General features: G+C 47.3%; 1 protein-coding gene across 30 annotated transcripts in view; it reads left to right on the top strand.

The window, feature by feature from the left end:
* The window catches only part of LOC119164399 (CUGBP Elav-like family member 1-A), a 646,479-nt gene that overhangs the window by 492,028 nt on the left and 128,461 nt on the right, over positions 1-25,990 (top strand). For all 30 annotated transcript variants that reach the window (XM_075871581.1, XM_075871606.1, XM_075871607.1 and 27 more), the window contains one exon: positions 17,635-17,760. In XM_075871581.1, the coding sequence (XP_075727696.1) occupies positions 17,635-17,760 (126 nt within the window). The remainder of the gene's footprint in view (positions 1-17,634; positions 17,761-25,990) is intronic.

Raw genomic sequence — 25,990 nt, 5'->3', positions numbered from 1 at the left:
TCCCCTCACAATTATCAGCTTTGCATACACACAAACGCACATAATATATGCCCCCTTCGCTTACTTCCTTCTCCCAGATACAATATTTGGTTATGCATCTAAAGAGTGAAAGAGAGAAAAAAAAACGAGGAGGGCAGACAGAGAGACTAACGAAACTTTGGCCTCGTTGCTACTGTTCACGAGGGGTGGTGCAGTAATACAGAGCATACGGAACAAAGGAAAATTGCGAGAATGAGAATAACGAACAGTTCGAACGCGCCCGACTCGAACTGGTGCTCCTCACAGGTGCTCGCGACATCTGGCCATCGTCGAGCAGCACAATAAGGCAAGGGCTTTCGTGGTCTCTCCGCTTGCGCAATACCGTGGGCCAACGGTCCTGGATCTGCTTTTCTGATAGTGGAGATTGAAGTTTTGGGAGAATCTAGAAAAAGTTGGGTTGATTAAGCATGTTTGCGTCCGGTTTGATACCCTGCCGTGGGGTAGATGATAAAGAGGCTAGATTGGACTCCATTTCGATAATTCGCATATGCGCTTCCCTGCGCTGCATATTTGCCCGAGTGATGGCGGGCACCTGTCGTGCTTCAAGCGGAGACGTGGTCCTATATAGTTGAACGTGCTCGTGCTTGCCTACTATGCGTGCTTATATCAAGGGATCCGTCTTTTTACTTTACTACACTTGTGGGAGTACACCAAGTCTAGAGATCGTCGCAGAGACCTGTCAGTTCGAGGTGCACCATCAACGTCTTCGTTGACTTTTTGGCCGTCGACGCGGGCGCGTTTTTGGTACAAGTGTAATGGACGCGTAAAAATCACGTACACGCAGGGCTGAAGGTCAATTTGTGACGTAACTTGCTCGGCCCCCCAAGTTCATCTGTCTCTGCATGTTTAACTGGCTTCTTTGACATACGCTCTGGCGGCTAGGGTTTATACACACTCGAACGTGGTGTTCTTGTAATTGGGGATGAGTAACAGTACGCTTGAGGAAATCGCGCGAAGACAACGCTGAACAGTAGTGTATATAGGCCCAAATTTTTTTCGGGGGGGGGAGGGGGGGGGCGTGCCACCTTGATTTTAAGAGAGGGGGGAGTCCTCTTAACTATGTTATTTTTCGCTCTGTAGACTAAGGCGAAAAAAAAATTCGAAGAGGGTGGGGTAGGTAGGCAATGGGTTCGGTGTGCCACCCCCTGGCTGTGCCACTGACGCTGAGTACTCCCGAACCTCCCGCAAATGCATGTTAAGGTGGCGGTCCCACTCCAGTGGCAAGAGCTCGACATTTTAGTCGTTGTTTACTGGCTCACTGTGCTTGCTCTGTTCAATGGAAGAATATGAGTTCTATTGCATCAGAAAGTTTACGTTCTCCGCTTTCTAATGACAACTAGTATTTTTGCCTAGTACGGAGTGTTATTTCATGGCAATTAAAACAGTGTGAGCAAAAAACAGCGTTTTTTCTGTATAAGCCTTCGTTGTACTGCCAGTGCAGCAAAACTGTCCAAGATAACGAAATGAAATTTGCTGAGCCTTTTAACGAAGCTTTATGCGAGGTTTCTATGAAGAGATATTGCCAGTAAAGCAATTAGAAATTGATGCACGCTCTAATAAAAATGGGCAAAAGAATGAAAGTTTATGAATAAATAACTTTTTTTCTATTTTGTGCAGAACAACAATATTGAATGGGTTTCTAGGCTACAATGTACATTATGTGTACGCGAAGTTGTTTTGTGTTCTGATGAACAGTTCTTGAATTATTACTCCTTCAATACGGCAATTTATGGCGCTACTTGGTCAGGCATTACCGACGAAGGGACAAAACTATCAGAGCTGAAACTCTGAAATCTTCAATAATAAATCAGCAAGCCTTTCCCTAGGTTTCTATGAAGAGAAAATTGTCGTAAGTGAATTAGAAAATTTGTAGGACAGCAGTGAATTTAGCTCATTTTTCTGCTTGCCAGGTTCGTGCAAATTTCCTTTTTTTGTCTTTTGTAGGCTAATTCACAACAAGTATTGCACATTAGCAGGACCTTGTAGTGTCTTGTAATCACCAGTACTCACTAACTTTACGAAGCGGTGCTTGAAACAAAAGTTTTTTCAAAAATAATAAAGCTCGCAAACACTTTTTGACGGTGGCGCTATCTGTCAAACAAAACATCAAGTTGTTTCACGTCAGTTCCGACGTTCGTCAAAAGTGGCGCTTCTAAACATAACTAAGCCGCCAAAACACGGATGGACTTCTTTAGACTTCAGTGGCTAAATCCTGCTGAAAAAGAAAGAAAGAGAAGGAGAGAGAAAGGAAGAAGGGAATAAAGCGTGTTGCACTGTACATCAGGAATGCATAGCCAGCAGGTTAGGCTATTGTGCCAAAGATTCCAGGAATTGCTTGGTTGCTCGCCTTTGTACTCAGGTGACTGTAGAAGCGTTTTTGAAGGACACAAAGAACTGGACCTTGCCTCTCCATATTTTTGAAGCCCGTAGGACATTATCTGAAGCGCGCTTTCCCATCGCAGGGAGGTGACGAGTGTCTGGCAATGTATGTGTGTTTGAATATTTCACGTGACGCCGGTTGAACTAGGATAACAATGGACTTTTTTTCGGGAGACTAGCCTGCGCATGCGAAGTGCTGCAAATGGTGGCGACTTGACGCCATGTTTTGGGGGAGTAAAAGAGCCAAACAGCTTCTATAAACGTTGCACAGGGCGGTGACAGGTGCGAACCGAAGGGCACCTGGCGTCGTTTGCAAATTATCCCGAAAAATACCAGGCCTACGAGATTTTTCTACCGGGCCGTGGCGGATAACTTCGGAGGCCACGGACTCCCAGTTTCGATTTCGGTGATCTGCACTGGAGGCGCTGTTCGGACCTGAAAAAGGCCCATTGACTCTGATGATTTGAGGCTGATCCCTTTGTATCGGGCGGGCAAGATTAATTCGCCCTAACCAGAGAACAAAAAAAAAACACCTATCAAGTAAATAAACTAAAACACTCCACAGGCGTACACACCCCGTACCAGTTCGTACAGTTAGTCTGCACGCCTTCAATTTTTGTCCACGTAAATCACTACCTCTGCGTCGCGCGCCACCACTGCAACAGCCTTGTTGGATGGATGGATGATATGAGCGTCCCCGTTATAATGGGGTGGTGACAAGTGTGCCACCTGGCTCGACAAAAAAATCTTTCTTTTTTTTCTTTTTTTTATGTTGGCCTTTGCGAAATAGTGTGCGACCCCTGGCCAATACCCTCTAGACTAGCGGAGGCCTCTTGACGTCATCACACTATGACGGGAGCGGATGCCGCGTTCTCAGAAATGCCCATTGCTATGCGCTCCTTGTGTACTCAACGGCGCGCTGCGAATCCATTCGTTCATGCTGTCTCCCGTTTCCCGAAAGCGCCGACAAGGCAACTCCGTCGTAGAGGGTGTTGCACCTGGCGCCCACTTTGCAAACACCTGTAAAACTTCTGCTTCCCTGACTGCTTTTCTCGCTCTAAACGTGTTCACCACTCCACATTCATACGAAGGGGCAGGATCAGCACCAAGACTTCTCAAAACGTACTTCAGGAATGTTACGCCTCATTGTAAGTTTCCTCTTCCACTGAGAGAAAGGAGAAAACGAAAGAAAGGAAAGACAGGGATTAGTGGTAAATGGGAAAAAAATTATTCGTCTGCTAGTCTGTGGTTGAGGCTTTCGTGTGGAAAACAAGCTTACTCGCATATGCGCAGTAACTCTTTTGCAAGCCGTTAGTTAGCGAGCCATATTTCCCCGACTGCAGCGAAAAGTGCGGATGGCTGCGTGAACTCTAGCGTTCCCAGCCGCGCGCAGCAAAACAAACGTAACGCGTCCCGACGCCTACTGAAGTTTGGAAACACAGGAATAAAGCTTGCACTGCGCGAAATAGACAACACGCGCACAATTTATAACAACCTATAGCAAAACTAAATTTAGCAGATAATCCTTTTTCTCATGTAGATCATGTGATGTCTTATTTTCTAGGCACCCTTCACTGACCTATCAGGTCAGTGAAGGGTGCCTAGAAATCTATAATTACTGTGCACGTGCACAAGGTCGGCGTTGTTCCACGCGACCCAACACTGCCGGTATTCAGGGCCACTGAAGAACTTCCTGGAGAACTACTCTTTTTCTACTCTTTTTCTTTCTACTCTTTTTTAGCGAGGAAGAGAAAGAGTCGGTTCAGAAACCAAACCATTATTTCCAGCAACCCTTGCGGCAGCGCTGTTCTATTGTAAATAGTTATACGTTACCAGGAGAGAGAGAGGCACCTCTTTTCCGGACAGTTGCACGGGAGTACAAAGGCTCTCGGGTCCGTGCCTTTTTTGTTGCTGTTGTTGTTATTGGGGAGCGGGAGGGGGGGGGGAGGGCGTCACGCACATTTGAAACGTTTCAAAGGAGATATGGGAGCAGCGGCACCCCCGAAAAGAATGGATTAGTTCAGGCAGGAACAGGCTCTTCGCCACTGCATGCTACGATGGTGGAGAGTGCATTTTCCTCCCTTTTTTCCAAACGTGACTTAGTGGCGTCTTCTGGTGGCTAAAGCAAAAACTACTCGCAAGATGGCGACGGTGGTACCGTCACCTTAAGTGAATCAGAGGCATTCACGAAAAGTATTCGGGACGGGGGAAACGATGAAACAGCTCAGTGTTCCAGCAAAGCTGGCTTACCGGCGTCGTAAGATGCGCCTTCAAGACTTGCATTATATATATATATATATATATATATATATATATATATATACCTGCAGCGATCATCGTACGACGTTGTTGAGCACATCCAGCAAATCGCGCTGTTTGCGGACCGTGATGTGAAAACAATAATGGACAGTTTTACTCTGTCCGGAAACATTGCGTTGGCGTTATATCGTATGTCGTAGCTGTAAACGTGAGACACCGGGAAGGTGGTGGCATCTGACGGGGACGAGATGAACTAGGCGACCATATAATTCTCATTGCAGAGATAAGTGACTTTTGAAAGTGAAAAAAAAGGAAAAAAAATAAGCGCAGTTCCGTTACTGCCTCTCTCTCAAAGAAGGGCACCTCCACAGTTCTGCGCATGGGGGTAAGAAAGAATTAAAAAAATGATAGGGAGGAATTAAAGGTATAGAGATAGAGAGAGGAGCAGGAAGAGAGAGGGGCGCAGGGACAGCCACACACGGAAGTAAGGAGAAGGTAGGAAAGATGGACACGGTCCCAGAAGTTCGAGGATGGGGCACCACTCGGCAAGCGCTCTTGTCGGCGTCAGGAGATGGCGTAGGGCGAGCCAGTCGACACGAGCTGCGGTGTCGTCGGACATCGCGGGGGCACAACCGCTCGGCGAGAAATCCAGCGAGCGAGTCCTTGTGCATTCTATACTGCCGTGGTGGTGTAAATTCGTGGCTGTGGTCTAATATTGATTGAGTGGACGTTTTGAACATTTTTTCCTCTGAAGGCGACTAGGCGGAAACAAGGAAGCGTCTCTGTCACGTTGGTTACACGAAGCGTCGCAAGATGTCGGTGCCATCGACTGTTAACCTGGTACTCTGCTCACTCCTTTGAGTGTCCCGCAATGCCGGACTAGGTAAAAATATTTAATAATGTAATCTACCCTACAGGAGAACGTTAAAAGTACGGTATTGCCGGTACTTCTTATAAAGACCCTTGCAGTACACTGAACATAAGTGGAGTGGTTATTGCCTGTCGGCGTTGTCGAGGATCTTCGCCATATCTTGCGGACCCAGGAGTCGTTCGTCGTTCTTTAATTAACACGCCGACAGTGTATAGCTACCCAAGTAGCGCTACAGACAAATGAACATGTGTGACGGAGACGCTATACGCCGCCAACATTTGAAACAATGGTCTTTCCCACACACCGTTTCAAGCTGTCGCCGTTCGTCGGTGCGCGCTGCTGAGCGCCAGTTGTATTAACTAGTTCATGCGAACCTTGCGCGCCATCTTTTTTTTTTTCAACTTTCCAAACGAATCTCTGTGGCGCACTTCTTCGGCCTTGCTTATTAAAATGTTGTGGTTTACGATTTCCTTGCCTCTCGTCAGTTCCGCAAAATTAATTCTTTCTCGGATGGAATTACCAGGCCTGTCCCGCTTCTGTAGCATCACTTTACGAATCGTCGCCGGCTTCAGACACCCATCTTCTTCTGTACTATATGCGCTCCAGGAGACTTTTGTGTTCATGTAGTGCATTTGTCCGATTCCCGTCTCTTCGTGCACTGGAAATGCGTATAATTAATGCGCGTGGGTTGCAAGGCAGCTTCTTGTCTATCTATCTATCTATCTATCTATCTATCTATCTATCTATCTATCTATCTATCTATATCTATCTATCTATCTCCAGCCGCCTACGACATCTATCTATCTAATCTGTATGTCTGTCTGTCTGTATCCATGCATAATTCGATTTCTTTTTCCTACTTTCAATCCTCCTCACGTTGTTTTTTTTTCTTGGTCGTTCTAAATTCTCTCAGATCAACGTTTTAAATCCATTCTCTAAGCACCCTTACACCGGCCAAGTTACCCTGCTGTTTGTACAACCGTGGTCCCGGCGTAGCTGTCAACATCTGGCGAGATCTCTTCGATAAAAAAAAAAGAAAGAAAAACAGTAAAACATTTGTAATAAAGGACTACGCCGAATTGGGTGGGTTCGCCGAAATGAGGGCTTCTTCCCCGCTTTGTGTTGGCCCGCGCTGCTTCGGTTTATTCCGACTCGTTGGCTTTCCCGACTACGGCACTCCGCTGTTCTTTCTTTTCCTATTTCTTTTTTTTTTCTACCCTACGATTGGTCAAATTTCCTCTTTTGGATCCCCAAGCTCATTCTCGTCCGGCTTTCGTCGGTAATTCCCTTGGCGTTCCTTTTTGTGGATGAATTTCGAAGATTTTTTTTTTTCATTTTTCTTTGGGGCCGCATGCTTCGGTTTTGAGTTAATAGCTTTCCCTCGTCCGTGAAGCCTGTTGCGCATTCGCTAAATGCTGTCATTCGAGATCTCCTTCTGCAGCGTGGTTTCTGTATTAGTCTTTTTATTGATTTTTTAACTGTCTCTGCTTGAAGTTCAAATTAGTGAACGTGCCGTTGTTTTTAAGTTATTTTTGCACTATGCGACCAATAGTATTTCCTGTCGTCCTAAGTTCTGCACTGTTTTGTATCTCCTTCTTCTTTTTTTTAATCTCTGTCGTCGTCCTGGTACAATACTCCGTTCTCCACTGCTAACGTATTTCAATCTTCGTTTTGGTAATTTTCTTTAAGCTGAATTTCAAATTTCTGGCCTCGAAATTGCTCTCCATTCTACCTTCTTATTCGAGTCTCTTCATCCGTCCGCTCGGCCGTTGGCGTTTAATTTAGTCAGCGACGAACTTTGTGACCACCGGGACTCGCGGTGGTCTCTCCACGTCAATGCTTCTTTTCTGTATACGCTTTTCTCTTTCAGTGTCGACAGCCGTACTGTCCTGCGTGCTGTTGCATTATGGGGATTCTCGTGCTCCTTACGCTCCGGCGTCTTATTTCTTTACCTCCCCGAGTTTCTTGTGGGCCTCAGTTGGCAGAATACGTGGGTCGTTGAAACACACACTCCACGTATCCTTCGAGACGTTGACGATTCTTGACTTGGCTATGCAGTGTGGCGCGAATATCGCGTACGTGTTTGCTCTAGACATTCGCTGACTCATTTGGAGCGAGAACGCACTAGTCAGCGGCCTAAGATGAATACTACTCTCCCTCTCGTATTCATTCCGGAAACGGAATGAGTAAAACCCGACAAGCAACTGCGCAGATATCGTTCACGCCGGTGGCGCAAATATGTCCTACCGAAGTTTTAGTATTCACCAACTTATCAAGGCTTCGAACATATTTTATATATAGCTCGTCGTTTTGTTCTGCCTCACCAATCGCGCTTGTTTAAGGAAAACCATAAGCTTTGATCTCCTGGCAACGATGATGTATTGTTTTCTGATCACTGTTATCGTGAATAAGGGGGAAGAGGATACCAACTTGTATCAATAAGTAATACATAAAACGAATGGTCGTTTTCCGACGTGGATCGTCGTATAAAACCTGCTTCCCTCCATCCGAACGTAACAAAGGACACCACGCCAAATGCGTGATTTCCATGCGTGTGTTTCGTCAAATCTTGTTTATTATTATTTTTCGTTAAATTTTCTGCTTTCGTTATTTAGTTTGAACCAGTCGAGGTCCACCGTTCTGCTGCACCGCTCTGCTCCGACGCAATTCTTGAAAAAAAAAAAAACTGTAATTGCAGTGTAAACAAGCACAACTGCGAAGATTAGGGGGGGGGGAGCGAAATGAGGGGAGCAGCGTACTGAAACGATGCTCAACGAAGGAATGAATAACGACACTCCGCTGTCAGGCGGGGGGGGGGGGGGGGGGGAGGTTGGTATGGTTGAGAGAACGGAACTGGTAGTGTATGAGAAGAGGGAGGGTGGGAGGGAAACCACGCGAAAGGTCGTGGTTCCAGAGCAAAGTTTCCGGGACCCCAGAGCGATCAATTTCTATAACGACATTTTGATGTCGGTGTCGCTACGTGCGTGTTTTTATCCTCCTCCTCCTCCATTCGCACTCCGCTCCGCTTCTTTTCTAGACTCGGCTTGGCTCGTCTCGGGGGCTCCCCTTCTCCGTCTTCGGCTTCCAGAGTGGTGTCGTCTGCTACGCCTTCTGCCCTGCGGTTCTTCCCTGTCGTCGGCCGCTATCGCAGACGCGGGCCTCTGCAAAGACATCTTCTTGGCGGTCCCCGCCCGTCCTTGTATCCTCCTCCGCCCTCTTTTTTTTTTTTTCGTCGTCGACGTCGATTAAGCTTCGTTCGCTGCTGCATTTGTTATTCAGAACCCCCGCAGGAACAGTGTGCTAGCATCGTTCTTACGCTACGCTATGCACCGTCGACGATGCCGTTTTTTTTTTTTTTCGTGTTTCCATTTTGGGCTCGGAAATGAAAACCAGTCGTACTTATCCGCAGGCTCCATTCCGCAACTTTAATAAGAGTACCGCATGTCTGGGCAAGGACAACTTAGATGATTTCTCCGCCGTGTTTCAATTCGTTCGCTACTTGTTTTGAGTCGGCAGCGGGGTGTATTTCGCTTTCGCCTTTAATGGTTTCGCCGTCCGCTCAGGGGAGATGATTCCGCTCCGTTTCGGACACTTTTGTTTGGCTTGCGTACTCCCCCCTCCCCCTTTCTTTTTTCTGAGTATATGTGGCGTTGGACCCAAGGTTTCTCGTAGCCATTTGGCCGTCGCAAACATTGGTCATATTCGCGAACGACGCACTTGCCGTTGCTATTGGAGGGATACTGAACAAAATTTTCGCCGCCAAGAATCTCAACCACATTGAAAGTAACCACCTTAATTCCAGGCAGAAACTGCAGGAAAATAATGAATTTAATGAGTTTTTCACAAACTGCTGCGTCGGGACGTACAGGAGGTGACGTTCGGTGTTGTCACACCCACCCGAAACGGGCAAGCCAACAATGCCGGTTGTCACTTGCGTCTCCCGGCTCGCTGATCTCCCCCTCAGGTCCAAGAGGTGGTATCAACAGCACCGGTTGCGAACAATACTCCCGGCTGAGGTAGATCATCAGTGTTTTTTTTTTTTTTGCAAAGAGAAGGGTGAAATGAAAGTATAGGTGGAGAAAAGGAAGACGAGGATCAGTATCCGAGCACCCTGCCTGTGCCTCGGCGAATCTGACGTCACTGCTCCCGCTCGCGTGAGGGCGCCGTGCGCTGACAATTCATCAAAAATACAGGAGGCAACTGTTAAAAAAATATGGGGAATTAACTCTGTTCATCAGAACAGTCGCATATTCCCAATATGATTGCGAAGTTTCGTCATTTTTTAAACTCATTCTTGTTCAGTATCCCTGTAAGCTTGTTTGCGGGCATCTGAGCGTCACCTTTCCACACTACGCCCTGGAAGTATTCCTGCTCTGCAATACAGTGTTATCTTGCCATCTGCGAGCGAAGCCGCCCAATCGTGGGATGGCAGGTACAATTCTGGGCTTCTGATTATTGTCCGAAAAGGGCCGTGCATATGTCTATATAATTATGAACATAGGACGTCCTGTCGTGTGTATGTCTGATAACCGGCTATTAATGTAACAAACTGGATGTACTCCCAAGGAAATTCAAACGCAATCCTGAGGTGAGATGCCTGCGAATGTTGTTTCTCTTTAAGGCTTTCTTGTTCACTGGCGAAGTTGTCACCGTTTGCTTCCACTTTCTGCAAGTAATCAAACAAGACTCGCTTTTTACTTGGCCTGTAAATGTCGTTTTTCTGTTAGGCAAGCTTGCTCAGTGGCGAAAGCATTATCATTGTTTCTTTCATGTGTTGCTTTTCTGTACGGCAGGCATATTTAGCGGCGAAAGCTGCGTGCGCTTTCTCTACTGAACAGCAATGAAAATATCGCGAAGGATTGCTGCATTTTCATAACGGCTTACCAGTTCTATTGGAAAATATTTACTATTACTTCGTGTGTAGCAGTGTGTGGGCGTGTTTTTTAGAAGTAGGTATTTATGTAGAAGTTGTTATAGCACGTTCCAACTAAGCCGCTTGTGTACTCAGGCATTTCTCTACGGCAAAATACCACTCACAGCCAGGTCGTTTTTTCTCTTCTTGTTTTACCTTGTTGTCCACGAAGAGTCCAGCTTTACCAGTTTTTTATAGTTGACAATTTTAGTCGGGTTTTTACCTGAAATTTTGAGCATACTTGCAGCGTGAACAGCCACGATACAAGGAGAAAAACGAAAGTTTTTTTTTTTTTTTTACAAATCTCGCGGACGCCTGAATTCGTCACCTGTATCCACGTGTTCTCACACATGGGACATCTTTCGCAGTGGATTTACAAACAGCAAGAGGTGATGTGTACTGTACGCTGCTTGTTTGTTTCATCGTGCATGTCATCCATGGCGCTGCCCTATGGGAATGTTTTACCTATACTTTCTGGGCCCCAGTGTGGACGATTCTATGAGATTTCGTTTTGTCTCGGAACTTGTCACCAGTTGTTGTAATATCGGCGAAACCACCACGTGGCTCAGTATAAAGCGAGACATGTTGTCCGTAGATTCAGCATAATTTTAAACTCCGCAAAGAAGATAGTACGTCTACGTGTCCCTGTGGCTGTTTTACTCTTGTCTTCCTCTTTGCGGAGTTTGAAGTTCTACTGAATAACGTGTACTTCGTGTTAACAACTTTCACGCCACTCCGTTGAACGGACAAAGAGACAGGACAGAAAGAGAGAAGTAATCTTCTACGAGTAGTACATACATTTATTCGGATTAAGCTTTCGCAAGGGCAAGAATGCATCTCTAATTACTCCTTTTTCTTATTTCCCTTGCTTCATCGCTTGTTTTTTTTTTTTTTTTCTTGCGTGGTTTCCCGTTTCAAATGGTCATATCGTCCTCGTAGCGCTTCGATCGCCTTGTCGTGTTGCGCGTTTACGATAGTTCTGCATCATGGCTCAAAACAAAACCCGATGCATCGTAAAACAACGGAACCTCACATGCATGTTCCGAGGCATCGGGGAAAAGAAATCATAGCGCCCTATTACCGTGTTTTCTTTTTTATTTCATACTCTCTCCATGTGACGTACGACGCGTTCAATGTGTTTTGTTCGGTGCACGGCCGCTGGTAGTGGGCGTGATAGCGCTGCCATGGGTGAGGATGGGGGAGGGGCATCGTTTTGACTCGCCATCTGCGCTCTCTGGAAAGTTCGTGTACCCGCTCGAGCTCCCGCCAGAGTGCGGTATATTGAGGTGCGGATTTAAAAACGTGATTTGTTCTCGCGCGTATTTCGCATGTGTTGTTTAGACAGTGCTCAAACGTGGCAGAAGCGTGGCTCGGTAAGGAATCGTTGCTCTCCGCTGTGGTGGTTTAGCCGTTCAGGTGCTCGGCTGCTGAGCCGTAGGTCGTGGGTTCGATCTCGGTCGCGGCGGTCGCATTTCGATGGAGAGAGAGAGAAACAACATTTATTTACGCATCCGGCGTGCGGGAAGTCACCGGTCACGCAGGGCGCGGGTATTCCCTATCCAAAGACTATGGCTAATAGAGTCCTATAGTCCAAGGGCCTAGATCTTGAGGACGTTGTGCTCCGGCTATAGGCGTTGGATACTCGGGCTCCTGCGCTCCCGTTGTCTGGGGCGTCGGATCCCTTTCTCCTCTGCTTTGCCAGGGCCTCCTCAAGCCGCTAGATGGCCCTTCGTTGCATCGAGGCGAAATGGTAAAATCCCATGTCCTGTGCGATGTCTGTGCACGTAAAATAACACCAGATAGTCGAAAATTTTGGGAGGCATCCCCATCCGTCTTTCAAAATATGGTGGTATTGGGACGCAAGACTCAAAACCACTCCGTGTGTGTGTGTGTGTGTGTGTGTGTGTGTGTGTGTGTGTGTGTGTGTGTGTGTGTGCGTGTGTGTGTGTGTGTGTGTGTGTGTGTGTGTGTGTGTGTGTGTGTGTGTCTCTCTCTCACACACGCAGATAATAGATCTCATATCTGGTTACAATGTCTGGACTTTCTGAAGATGGACTGTAGGCTACTACTCCTGCCGACTGTTGCTGATGGCTCTTTGCTAGCCGATCGTCGTGGTATTACGCGAAAGACTCCGCGCTCAACAACCAGTGAATGATGACAGTGTGTCCGCGAAAGTGTTCACGCACGCTCTTTTGTTTTTAACAACTTGCAACCGTGTCTCCGCCTTCTCCCGCGACCAGAAGAAACATTGTAATCTTACAAAACAAGTGAAACGAAGTGTACGTCCCCGTGGTTGTGACACCTCCGACGCGCGAACTATGCGTTGCTCGTGTCGCGCCTGGCGTACGAACACGTTTCGTCATTCGGCCATTCCTGCTGGATGATTCGCATGAGCGCCTCCTCTCCCCCCTCCCCCTCCTTCTCGACCACGCCTTCGGCGTCGGCGTTGCATGGACAATTGTTGCTCGCGAACAACTCCGTAAGTGCATTCTCCCCTTTCGCGCGCGAGAGTGCGTTCTTTATGCATGCGCAATCCCTAGTGCCTCGATCCCTCTTTCCACACCGCGTTGAAGGATTCCAGAAGCCGTCAGCCCCGCATTTCTTTCTCGCCATACCACTAATTCCGAAGCCTCTTTGTCGGCCTGCTAATCGCGTTTGCCCCGCCAAGCGCGCGCTCCTTTGGTCAACACACTCCGAGAAAAAAAAAAAACAGGACAGGAAGGGCGTGGGGCCGCAGCTGGCTCTCCGTCCCCTAGCCCAAGTGGCTTCGGATGGCTTCCCACCCGGATCGTCGCCTTCAGCACGAGCGGCTTGCACAGGCTTCGGCAAGGCCTGTGGGGCAGCTAGCCTTGCGCCCCGTTTCGCGCTTCTCCGGAGTTCCTGCTGGGGGCTTGCATTCTCGTGCCACGCTTTGCGACCCCGTGTTCCAACTATCTGGCTCTCCCGGCTTTCCCTATTTAGGAATGCGGACCGCGCGTCGAGCTGCTGGAAAAAAGAATGCTCGGGAAAGGCTCTTCCCGTTCCTAACTGTTCCTCCGCTTTGCGCGCGCACCTAAGCGTTAGCAGCAGCCCTCCAGCGGTGAATGTTTACGCGAGGCCGCTAATTGTCTTTGCGTTCCGGCCCGCGTGGCACCACCTAGGCGCGTCGCGCATCTCTGGCGTGCCTTTCTCCCGAAAAACTTACTCACGTGACCCGCGCTCCTCCCTCTTTCCCGGCTCTATGTATTCCCCCCCGCTCCTGCGGCCATCGCTTTTTCCCGGTGCTCGCTGGATGTTCTGTCATGCGTGCACCAGGAGCCGCTTTATTCGCCGGCCACTTAACGTCGCGAGTGTTGGTCGCCGTATTAATGCTAGCCCCGCTAGAGGGCCGCTATACGACGCCTGGCGAGCTTTCCCTCTTTTTCTCCCTCACCACCGCAGCCGCTGTTCCCGAATCGCTTGGGCAAACATGGTAGCCAGCGTTTGCGGGTGGGCTCGTGGTTTGCTGGGTAGCTGCCGTGGGGAAGCGATTCTTTCTTTTGCGTGTAGGTTGGTGTGGCCTGAGCGCTAAACACTTTGTTGCGGCCTTTTCTTTTTTGCTTTGTTGTCGGCTCACACTGGGCCCTTAGCAACGGTGGATGATTGAACGCTGCCCTCATCGGTATGCACACATGCTTATGGACAAAACCGTGCTTTAAGCACGGAGCTGTTTTGTTCGTAAGCGAGGGATGTTGTTGGGTGAAACTGCTATCAACTCGTTGCTGCGTCGCCTCATTTTCTTTCGTGTAACACATCCGGTTATCCTTAACTCACTGACGCCAGAGCTGTGGTTTGGTTTCCAGGGACGCAGTTTAACCAGGAGCGCGTTGGTTTATCTAGGGTCGTCTGGGTTCGCTTCCCTGCATTGATGAATGTGCAAGGAAAGGCGATCGATAAAAGAAGAGGTGATGCGGTGGAGTTTACCACGCGCGAACTGCAGTGTTTGTCGACACTGTACATACAAATCACTCGGTCGGGCTTTCTATATAAGCTGTGGCAGCTACTCCTGTCCTTATCGTGCTGCGACATCATGAACCGAGCCGCTTTGGCCATGAAGCGCCACGTATCACCATTGTCCGCGACAGCTGCGATTGGTTTGTTGCAAGTTGCGCTGAAACAGCAATGCATTGGGCTCGGCAATCCCAACGAAAGCGACACGCACTTCCGTGCTGACAAAGTTCAACTCACTGCCTTACACCTCGCAAGGTTAGCGGATGTTTCGGATTTTCGAGGCTGGGAGTGCTATGCGGAGGTCGACTGTGTTGATCGACGTAGTTTGGGTAACGCGTAACGTGTCTCTGTCTGATGCCGTGCGAGCGAAACGGAAGTTCGGGGCAAGATCGGAAGTGGAGGGGGACAGCGCAAAAAAAAAAAAGACAAAGGTGGGTCCGAAAAAGAAATAAACACACGACACGGCTTCTCGGTCCCGTTTTTCCCCTCTCTTTTTTGTGCTGTTCTTCTCAGTATCATGTACCAACTGGCCCTTCAAGATACCCTTCTGCAAGATCAGAAGCTTGAAACGACAAGTCATTGAAAAAACTTGGATGACGCTTGTGATTCACGTTCAAGCGTAGAACACGAAAACTTATCCAGGCCCCGTGAGCATTGCTTTGAACCATGCCGCTAGGGAAAAAAAAAAGAAACAATGCTTACTGAATATCTACTGGATGTAATGACCGCACAGGCTTAAAACCACCCGCTTGTTCAATTGACATATATTGACTCCTGTTGCTATTATACGCATCTGCCACGCAACGTATGATGTGTTGAGACGCCCCCCCGCCCCCCACTACATGACATTCTTTTAGCGTCCTTTCTTCTTTTTTCTTCTTTTAAAGAAGCGACTTCAAGCACTGGTTTAGTTCCTTGGTAGAACGTCTGATTGCTCGTGGGTCAAATAACATTTGTTATGTACTTATTTGCAACCATCTCCAATTTTCGGCCATTGCCAACGCTGAATTTTCGCTCACAAGCACCGATACCTGTGTTTCTGCAAGAGCGAGCTCTTTACAACGCTGTTCCGTTGGAAAAAAAAAATGTCACTGTAAGCTTGTAACTAACGCGTCAACGAGGGGATTCACTTTAATCAGGGCTACAGCAAAAAGAAAACTAACATAGCCCACATGCTGTAATACGACGCACAACGTACCATTGTAGCGTACTATAGCTCATGGTTGGTCATTACAGCGTCTCAAAGGGAATCATAATAGTGATTGTCGTGATGCCGGCAATGATTGCAAGCCTTGATCAGCCTGTAGCAAACAACACTCCTAGTCTTGGCTATTGTGGCTGTAGAATCAGTACTTTGCTCCAGAAATCACACACAAAGAAAAAAAAAGGGGTGGGGGGGGGCAACGCTTTTCAGGTTTACCTTGTTACCCCGGCTTTTTTTTTTCTATCCTTTTTTCTGCGTTCAAGTTATTTCATACCCTGTGTGCTTGAGACATCACCTGAGAGCACCCTAGCAAGGACCAATGGTCTTACTATGAACTATATACCAAGCTGCCCGAAGCCTGCTTGAGATCAGCAAACCTAACACCTCTAACGTAACCTGCATATGCCGGCCAGGGAGCTGTGGTGCATCATTTTTGTCTGTCGTGTCGATGCGGTGTACATTATCACGCCTAACTAAGATTTCACAACCTCTTTGTCATCGCCGCAACGAAGTGCACACACCTGGTACTATCAACAGCAAACGTCTGCGGGACGTTGGATCTGCAACTAATGTGAATTTCTGCTATATCAGTGCTTAATGCTTGTAATCAATCTGGTGACTCTATAGGTCGGTAGGCCAAGTGCAGTACAGAATATTTATTCCGCAATTACATTGCCTGCCAAAGCGGGAATTTAGCTCTATTGAACATTTTGCGTCCCGCAAACTTTTGCTGTCGCTAGTACGTAATGTCTCGGGCCGTTGTGAAAGCACTCGAAAGTGTCACACGTGTTTCGGTGAATGGCCCAGATGCGGCATCGAGCCGTCGTTCTCGCGTTTTGCCGATTGCCGAAGTCTACGCGTGCCGTTCTATTTCGTTCGCCGCATTCGGAGGACGACGCGTCGAAGGCGCCCTATCGCCGGGTTTTAACCCCTCCCCATCTCGGCGATGCAGAACGGCCGAGGGAGCAGGAGAGGCTTTCGGACACCGCTATGCGGAATATTCGCGACTGCATTACCATACCAATGGGATTGAAGCGCCCGCAGGACGAGTGAGCTTCACGCCATCTGGGGGTCGCCGGGAGCGAAAGGGACAACACTAAAGGAAGGGTTTTCCACGCGATAAATGTGTGGAAGACGTGCTGGCCTGATGGTGGGGTGTTGCCCCCTTTTTAAACCCTGGGCGCGTGAAAAAAAAAGGGGGAGGGGGAGGGGGTTTCTGTCAAGATCTGCGACTTTTTTTTTGTGCGTCCTAATTTTATTTTTCTTTTGATGTCTCCTGTATCTCGTTTCGCAGCCGCCATTTTATCCTGCGTAGAGTCGTTTTGTTTGGATGTTGCGGGTGTGAAAAAGTGTTGAAAGTGGCCGCATTTGTGTGCGGCTTGCACGTGCCGCCTTAGTTTACGGCATTGTCTATGGTGACTGCATGTGTGTGGGGGGGGGGGGGGGGGGTCTTCCTTCAGGTGCGGTGAAAGCATCTCGAGTGGGGGTGCGGTCGATGATCGTTACTGTTTTGCCAATAATGTGATTATGTGAATTGCGATAACTACGTTTCACGCTGGGATGCCTCGTGTTTATTAGCGCAATGAAGGTAGGTCGTTGCTGGACAGGTGTGCCGTGGTGATCACTGAGTCATTTCGCTCCGATAAATCAATATGCATAGATCCAAGGAGCGTGTTGTCACGGTGTCAGTGTTTATCGCAGCCGGCATGTAGCTTGTTGGCAGAATAACCGCTATTTATTCTAAAATAGCAGGCTGGATCCTGAAAAGAAGGGCAACATTGGGAGGCAGAAAGTTAGGTGGGCAGATGAGATTTAAGAAGTTTTTGGGCATAACGTGACAGCAGCAAGCACAGGACCGGACTGATAGGCGAAACATGGGAGAGGCCTTTGCCCTGCTGTGGGCGTAGTAAAGCTGATTGCGATGATGTACTAACAAGCCCTCGTGGCACATCTACTCGTGACTTATTGTGCTTACTTTGCCCTTCTTTTACCTTTGTGCAGAGCGCAAGCTGTTCATCGGCATGCTGGCCAAGGAGTGCAACGAAAATGACGTTCGAGTGATGTTCGCGCCCTTCGGCACCATCGAGGAGTGCACTGTTCTGAGGGACGGCAACGGACAGAGCAAAGGTGTGCTATCTCACCACCTCCCTATCAACCGTATCGTTGCTTGTCTGCCCCGAGTTTACGGTATCGTTGGTGGTACGGCCCCATTGCGGCTGTGAAGTGGCAGCAGCAAGCACAGCACCGAGTTGACTGGTTGAGCACAAGATAGGCCATTGTCCTGTGGTGGGCGTAGTCAGCTTGGCAGCTGCCGCTCATGATGATGGGCCTTATTGATATGTTACCAGAGTGTGTGAAGAGCAGGCGTCAACTCACCGATACTGTTAGGGACAAAAGACAACAGAAGAAACGCTATTGAAAGCCACGAAAACTGCAAACATTAGAAAATCCTCGGAATTCCGTAACTTAGTACGAAGCGCGTACTAACGACATCTGTTGGGGGACATCGAGTTTGGGCTACCGTTTCTAATGAGACAGTGACGTACACTCTAGAAGAAAAAGAAAACCGTTTGCCCCTTTTTTTTCCGCGCATATAAATCACATACGTAACGCATGAATAATTTACCAGAACCTTTAAGGTATTAAGATTCTACCCTGAACCTCTGAGACATGATTTAAAACATACCTCGGTGCCTCCTGCCTAATTTAATATGTCGTAGTGTTGGTAATGTTTTGCCGTTTAATATATAGAAACTGTAGATTAGTGCTTGGCTAACGTGGGCTGTATGCCGTTAGAACATAAGCATTTGTTCTAAGTAAATTTCAAATCTAATCACTGGTAGACACATTTTGAGTGCTTGCAAGCCGCACCACGAACCGCAACATACAGTGGAACGTGATACGCCTGAAGTGTTGGTTCCACTACTGTTGAACGCAGCGGTATAGTTTAGACTGGCGTGTTTATATTTTTGTGTTCTTTCTATCTCTCTTTTCATTTTCACCCCTGAATCCACTTCCGCCAGTGTAGGATAGCAAACCGGGCGCTTGTCTGGTTAACCTTTCTGTCTTTCCTTCCTTTACTTTCTCCTTCTCCTTCAAATTCAATGGTACCTTGGCTTCTTCCGTTGGTATCAACCTGCGTTTGTTCTCGCTGGCTTAAATTTTTTCAAATCGCGTTGATTTTGGGTCATAGCGGTTGCGCTGCCGCTACGAGTAGGCTGTTTTTCAGCGCCTAAATCATGAGGCAGTTTAGACTCTAATTTGAAACAGAACGAAAATCTGTACGTTCTCGATGCGTCAACTTCATGTCAAAAAGACTTGCTGTTGAGAAAAAACTGGTGCCCTGATAATCCTATAAAAGGGCCATTACGGTCAACTACCAAGGGCGCGTCATCGCGATGTTTTAGTTATTATGGATCCGAGTTCGATGGCCCTAGTGCACATATGTATTCACGTATAACATACCGCGTTTTTTTTCTCTTTATTCTTATGTTTTCATTGCAAAGTATTCGCAAACTCTGCGAGAGTCTTACAGCAAAGGGGGGGAGTTCCTTTTTGTCAGGATGGAGCAGGCCGTGATAACGGGTGCTGTCCCGAAACGACTTCAGAAGAGGAGAGGGGGAGGAGACGTGAAAGGGTTTCGGGGGAAGCCGGGTCAAGGTTTTCTTTTGTTTTCGGGTGGAGAGAAGGGCGAGAGGCTAAGAGGATGGGGTGTGAGAGGGCGCAGAACCGCCACCACCCACCCGGCTGAGATGATTGATGAGGCATCATTGATTGAGGACCTGCGATCGAACCTGCGACTGCCGAGTTTTAATTAATGACGGTCGATCGCGCGTGGCGACCGTATAGGGAAGAGGGAGAGGGTACTACATTCGATAGGAAGGAGGAGGGTTGCCTTTCGAAGCGCGGCAGTGTATAGTCGCCTGATTGATGGATCCCCCACCCCCTCTGGTTCTGCTGTCGCGCTCCTCAAAGAGCGGAAAATCTGGACAACACCCTTAGTCTAGTGCACGTTTGTGTATGTATAATGCGCGCTTTGTTGTGAAGTGGTGTTCCGTATAACAACTAACGGTGTTGAGTGGCGCACGGAAGAGAGGAAGGGCTGTCGAGATAGCTGGATTGGTTCCCTATTGTTCGCCGAAATTTGGTGGTCATTCTTTCATTTTTCCCCTAGTATCCCCTGGACGGTTTAGTTATTTTATGTGTGTGTGTGTTGAGGAGTGAAATCGGTGTTTCGCTATTGTATGTTCGCCCCCTCTCCCTTCTTTTGAGGCGTAAATAAAACAAGGATTTTATGTGGGAAGGCATAATGGTACTATAAAGGCAAAAAAAGAGGGGGGGGGAGTTTGTGATAAAGGATATTCGGGTCTATGTGGGCGACTTCGCCGAGAGCGCAAGCTGTCGTTTATCCGAGTTTTCATTTTCGACCTTTATTTGACTCCTTAGTAATTTTTAGCGACGGGTGGGGGAGGCAGTATTCAACTTTTCATTCTTTTTTTTTCGGGATTCGAGGAACGTTATCCGCGCGTCGGCCATGCACAATGAGGGGGCGACAAGTAAGAAAAAGGGGAAATGTGGGAAGAGTTTAGCGGACACGGTTTGAATAAGCGGGAAATTGGGAAAAAGAGCGGGCGTGGTAGAGAATTCGTTGTTCTTTTTTTATTCCTTTTGTTCTCTTTCGAGGACTCCGTCGTGTGTGCATGCGTGCATTTTGGTGCGTGGGACGACAGTGTGCGTGTATTAGGGAACCCGTCTCCCCCCACTTCTGACAAAAATAGGGAGAGATTCGGTTTCTCGCGTGTTTTTTTTTTTTTGTGCTAGCTGGCTTTTTGAGTGCAGCAAAAACGGGTAGACCTGGCGTAGTGGCCGACAACCTGATATAGCGAACTTCCGGTAACACCGCTCCTGTGTGTGGTTTTAGAGGTGAAGCATTTCTTAGCGAACTTCGGCGACTTCTGCCATATCTATCTATCTATCTATCTATCTATCTATCTATCTATCTATCTATCTATCTATCTATCTATCTATCTATCTATCTATCTATCTATTTAATCTATCTTTCTATCTATCTATTTGATCTATCTATCTATCTATCTATCTATCTATCTATCTATCTATCTATCTATCTATCTATCTATCTAGCCGCCTATGACATTTAGTTCTCCTGGCCGTTTCGATAAACGTATCTATACCAAGATAGGTATGGTATACCGTGACTGTATGACGAGCGTAAGCAACTAATCAAAACCCGTTAATCATGACATGTATGTCATGAATGTCATGGTCTTGCTGCTCTTGCGGTGGTTTCGTTCACACATATATCAAAACCGGTATGGTATGACATCACTGCACCTCGAACGTAAGTGGCAGACTCTAACGTGAAAATTATGACATGCATGTCATGTAACTCATGTCTATAGGCCGCGCTCGCTGTGGTTTCGCTTGCTTCATATTTACGAAATTTTGTATTACGTTACGTGAATGGACAATGAACACAAATGCCTGGCGTAAACATGATAGTCATGACAGAAGTCATGTATGGCATAATTCACGTCCGCCTCGTAACGTTGCGCAGATTTTAAAGCGACATATCGAACTCGTCCTTCATTCGTGCTTCGCGTATAATCCATTCCCACTGTATACTAGGATCTGCTTTTCTTTTTTTTTTTTCATCGCCGCTGCAGGGAATGGTATTTCTGTTTCCGTGACAATCTCAGTTTATAGACTTTTTAAGACCTGAACGACAGCTGTTTCACGTTGCCGTTTCGTTATAGGGGACGTTAAGATGACGACAGTGGGAAGGGGCGCCCTCATTGATATCTGATATTCCTGTGTTTCATATTTTCCAAAAAGCGAGTGCGTATTGATAATGATATAGCAAAGTATGGCGATGTGAATTTCACCGCCATCAGCCTAATAATCAGCCTGACTACGCCTATACTGCAGGACAAACGCTTCCCTCTCACGTGTGTCTCCGGGTAGCCCGGTCCGGTGTTTGCTGTGGCCACATTATTTCTACAGACCGCCTAATAACTTCGGTTTACATAAATATCTGCCTCCGCGTAGTGCGTTCGCCTTCGCCCATGGAATCTATTCTGTTACACCCTGCTGTTATCTCGCTTATCTCGGTTATTGCACGCTCCGCGTCGACACCGGCTATCCCGGGCCCCGGTAGAAGCTATGCCTTTCCCAACCGTGGTGTGCTTTTCGCATGGCGGTCACCATAGAGCTGCCACCGCAGCGGCAATAAGAAGAGGCATAGGCCAAGGGGCGCGGTTGGGGCTACTTTAGGCGCTCCTAGAGGCTTCACTTCCAACGATACGCCAACGCCACCGCCACTATAGACTCTGATAACTGTAATGCTATATACATACCCTCATAAGTTCAATAATGACGGAAATGACGGAAAACCCCAGGTGGTCGAAATTTCCGGAGCCCTCCACTACGGCGTCTCTCAGAATCAAATGGTGGTTTTTGGACGTAAAACCCCACAAATCAATCAATCAATCAATAATGACGGAAAGCTTCGCGCGTGGCGTCGAAAATTTTCACAATGCATTTTGTTGTATTTTCCGGGACGTTGGCTTCATCATTTTCTTTTTTAAAACTTGGTATGCTAGGTCGGTGGCACCGACAGACGAGAATGTACTTCATTTTCATTGATTAGAAGCTACGTAGTACGCAGTAGATGCCGTCAAAGTCTATAACGTCATGTGCGGGACTCTCAAGGTAGCGTCTGCGCCCGCATTTTTTTCCTCCTTTTTTGCTGGTTTTTTCGCTTATCAAGCGTCGCGTCGCGTTAAGAGCGGTGTTTTGCGGATCGTGAAGTATTACTTTACTAATACGGGCGAAACATTGTTTTTGCCTTTTATTGTCCCTCTAAAACCACGTAGGCAAAGTGCGCGGGTTTGGAAGGGGGGGGGGGGGCGGTTTCCTGACGGTGTTATCATTACAATCGACTGCGAAGAGAAAGAAGACGGCTTCCGCCTTCAAGTCGTCTTGGGCGAATACACAAAAGACAGTGTAAGGAAAAAAGGAAAACGGTCTCTTTTTCGAACAATACCTAGCCGGAATTAACGAACTCTGCCCTTCAATTAACGAGTTTTGCGATTCCGAAATGTTCCCCCTAGTTTGGGGCCGTTTTTTTTTTTGGCGGGGGAAGGGGGGGGGTGTTCCTTTTATCGCAAGGAGAAAAAAAAATCGCGTTAATAGGACGAGATTCGCCCGTCAATTAGGAATGGTTTCTCTGGCTCTCGGCTGTTCAAACAGAACTTTTGAAGCCCTTATAGGCGACGATAGATTAAAAACAAACAGTACGAGGCGGAATAGCGGTTCGCTATAACTGGGAATTTCGTACATGCCTCAAGCCTGCTTACCATACTTTCCTCGCCCTCACGGAATAAAGAAGATTGGCTGATATAGGTCGTCCTTTGCTTTATTTTTTTTTTCAGGTAATATTAGTTTCGTCCCCCGGCGGAGCGCAGTAATTCGATTACGCTGGTCGTCGGCGGGCAGCCACTATTCGGATGCATGGTCCTCGTTGTTCTTCTTTCTCTCTCACTTAACGACTTTATCCGTGAGCGTTTGTCTTTAGGCTGCAGCGTTCTCCTACCTCGCCTTCTCGCTCATCCTACTAGCTGTATTTTCTTCCTCTCTTCCCTCCTCTCCGTGTATACTTTATCATCTATCCCCGTGATTACCCCCCCCCCCTCTTTATTGTCCAGCTGTCTATATAGTTTTATCTGCGCATATGATGTTTATCAGCGTTCACTATACGTACATATATCCTATACCCGTGTTTCGGTCTTGCCGTCATCTCGATCTCTTTCTCTTTTTATTATTTATTGCGTATCCTCTTTTGTGTGCATGCGTGCTAATGTGGAACAGGTTTTTTTAATGGTGGGGGGGTAGCAATGAATGGGAAAACGGCACAAATATGATTGCGTATACTACTAAGCAATGTCGGTAGCAGTATTACTGTTGTAGTGTGGCCACCTTTATTGGCGAAATTATCTACGACATCGAGGGCCTCGATGTAGCTGTCCATCACATGCTGCTCGTTAACGACAGAGAGATGCGATAAAGTGATGATGGTGACAGGTGATGCCTTATGGCGCGGAGGCCATTTTCTTACTGAGCGGGAAAATCGAGTACAGAAAAGCGTATTTCTTTAGCGTGTCATCACAGCTCACCTGACGGTCTATAGACCCTTTCACTGTTTTCAAACACCGGCCCTTGATGAAATTCGGTTTTGTCCGCCGCTGTGCCGTATTAGTATTGGTAAGTAAGAAGAGCGCTAGAAAATAGCCCGCTGATTTTCTATACTTTCCTTCCCTCATTTGGCAAAACATATTCAAATGACTGCTGTTTTGAGCTACATAAGTGTTAAGCGATTTCTTTGAACGTTACGCACGTTTCTTTTTTATCTTGAAAACTAATAGTAATCTTTCCTTACCTTTGAAGAAACGTGAAAACGTCCTTTCAATTTCGACTTTAGGAGCTGGTAAATGAGGCGACCGCAAGTTTTGTTGGGGCACAACGGTTGTAATCTTGAAACCGTCCATTGGAGTCAACTGAACGCTAACACGAACGCGATGTCTTGCGGGGTGGGCCGCCGCGAGGACGCACAGAAAAAGGCGTGACGTTACTGAAAAAGCAAAACTTGGTGACGTCACGTGGTGAGCTAGGGTGCGAAATTCAAAGGCAGCCTGACAACCCGCTTTTTTTGTTGATGTTTTTTCTTTGTTTTTTTTTCGCTTGCCTTGTCTCGTTCGTATCGTGGAGAAAGTGGTTCTTTTAGTAACACTACATCTCAGCTGACTTTTATTTAAAACAAGTGCTCTTCTTGCTATCTTGTTAAAAGTCCACGTGCGTTTGAATATAGGGCCTTACTTTTGTAGTACAGGCCGTGAGAGTGTGATGACTAATTTTGGGGGTTGCGCGTGCTAGGACCACGGTGTGACTCATCACGAGGCATGGCGTAATCGACGGTTGCGGAAATGTCGACCACCTGGGGTTCCTTAAGGTGCACCTACCTCTAGTAAGTGCACGGGCCATGTAGCAGCGCGCCTGCATAGAAGATGAGACCTCCGCGACTGGGGTCGAACCCCCAACCTTCTGTGTCACCGCATATAGACCCTTTCAATGTTTACAAACACAGACCCCTGGTGACATCCGATTTTGTCCACCGGTGTGCCTTGATAGCATCGGTGGATAAAAATCGAGGTCTTAAATTAAATAGCCCGCTTATTATCGAGTTTCCTTTGCTTATTTGGCAAAATATATTCCAATCAATGTTCTTTTGAGGCACATAAAAGTTATAAAGCATTCCCTTGTAGTTTATGCACGTTTCTTTTACGTGAAAAACGAAAGAAAGACTTTCCTTATCCTTGAACAGAGATTGAGAACGTGCTCACTTTCGTCGTTAGGAGCTGGTTAATGAGGTGACCGGAAGTTTTTTTTTTTTTTTGTACAACGCTTGAAACCGTCTATGGGAGCAAGCTATCTGCCGGAGCTTATATAAGCCTAATATCTTAACGCAAATGCCTCGTCTAAGTTTAAGCACTTGCTGAACACCCAGCCATCCTGGACTGGTGGCAGTGTTCATACTTGAGAACATTGTAGGCCAAAAAGCAAATATAACTCATAATTGAGGTGAAACATCAATACGTAAGCATTAGGTGGTCTGTTTCTTTACTAGAATATACGTAGATCCGTGATTGTGATGGTCCTGTTGGTTTTAGGCTGCGTTGAAAATGCGACGCTAAAGTCGGAAGAAGGTTGGCACTGTATATTCTAGGCACTATATTTGCAGCGATCCACGCAGATACGCGGCCATTTTTTGTGGTATTACTGCGCAGAGCACAGCGATAAGTACAGTCGTCAAATATTCTGGTTCTATACGTCTTTGCGTAGCCCTAATGTTTAACATCCCATAGTTAAAAGGAAACTAAAGGCAGACGTTCATTGTTGAAATAGCGGTCCAGAAAGTGCTACTTTTGTACCAAGGAAGGGCCTATTTTGAAATAAGATCACGTTTTAGTGGTCCGCTACGGGTAAGCGCACTTCAAATTTCCCGCCCCAATGAGCGGACCGACCGGACCGACTCACGTCACTGTTGCCGTGCACAACGTTGCCCGCCTTACTGCGCTAGTAGCAGCTGACCGAAAGCAGCGGGAGCCACAGCAGCAACAACGGCCATTGATGAATTTCTCATCATTAGCTCCAAAATTGCGGACATTTTTTTTTATTGTTCAACTGCGCCCCGCTAGATGGCATCGCCCGTCCAGTGTAACTACGCGAAAATTGAATTTTTCAACCATTCGACGGCACGAATAGTAACGTCCGGCGGTTCTTT

The sequence above is a fragment of the Rhipicephalus microplus genome, chromosome 8 (genome assembly GCF_043290135.1).
Source record: "Rhipicephalus microplus isolate Deutch F79 chromosome 8, USDA_Rmic, whole genome shotgun sequence".
NCBI classification, from domain to species: domain Eukaryota; kingdom Metazoa; phylum Arthropoda; class Arachnida; order Ixodida; family Ixodidae; genus Rhipicephalus; species Rhipicephalus microplus.
This window is presented reverse-complemented; position numbering and strand designations above follow the sequence as displayed.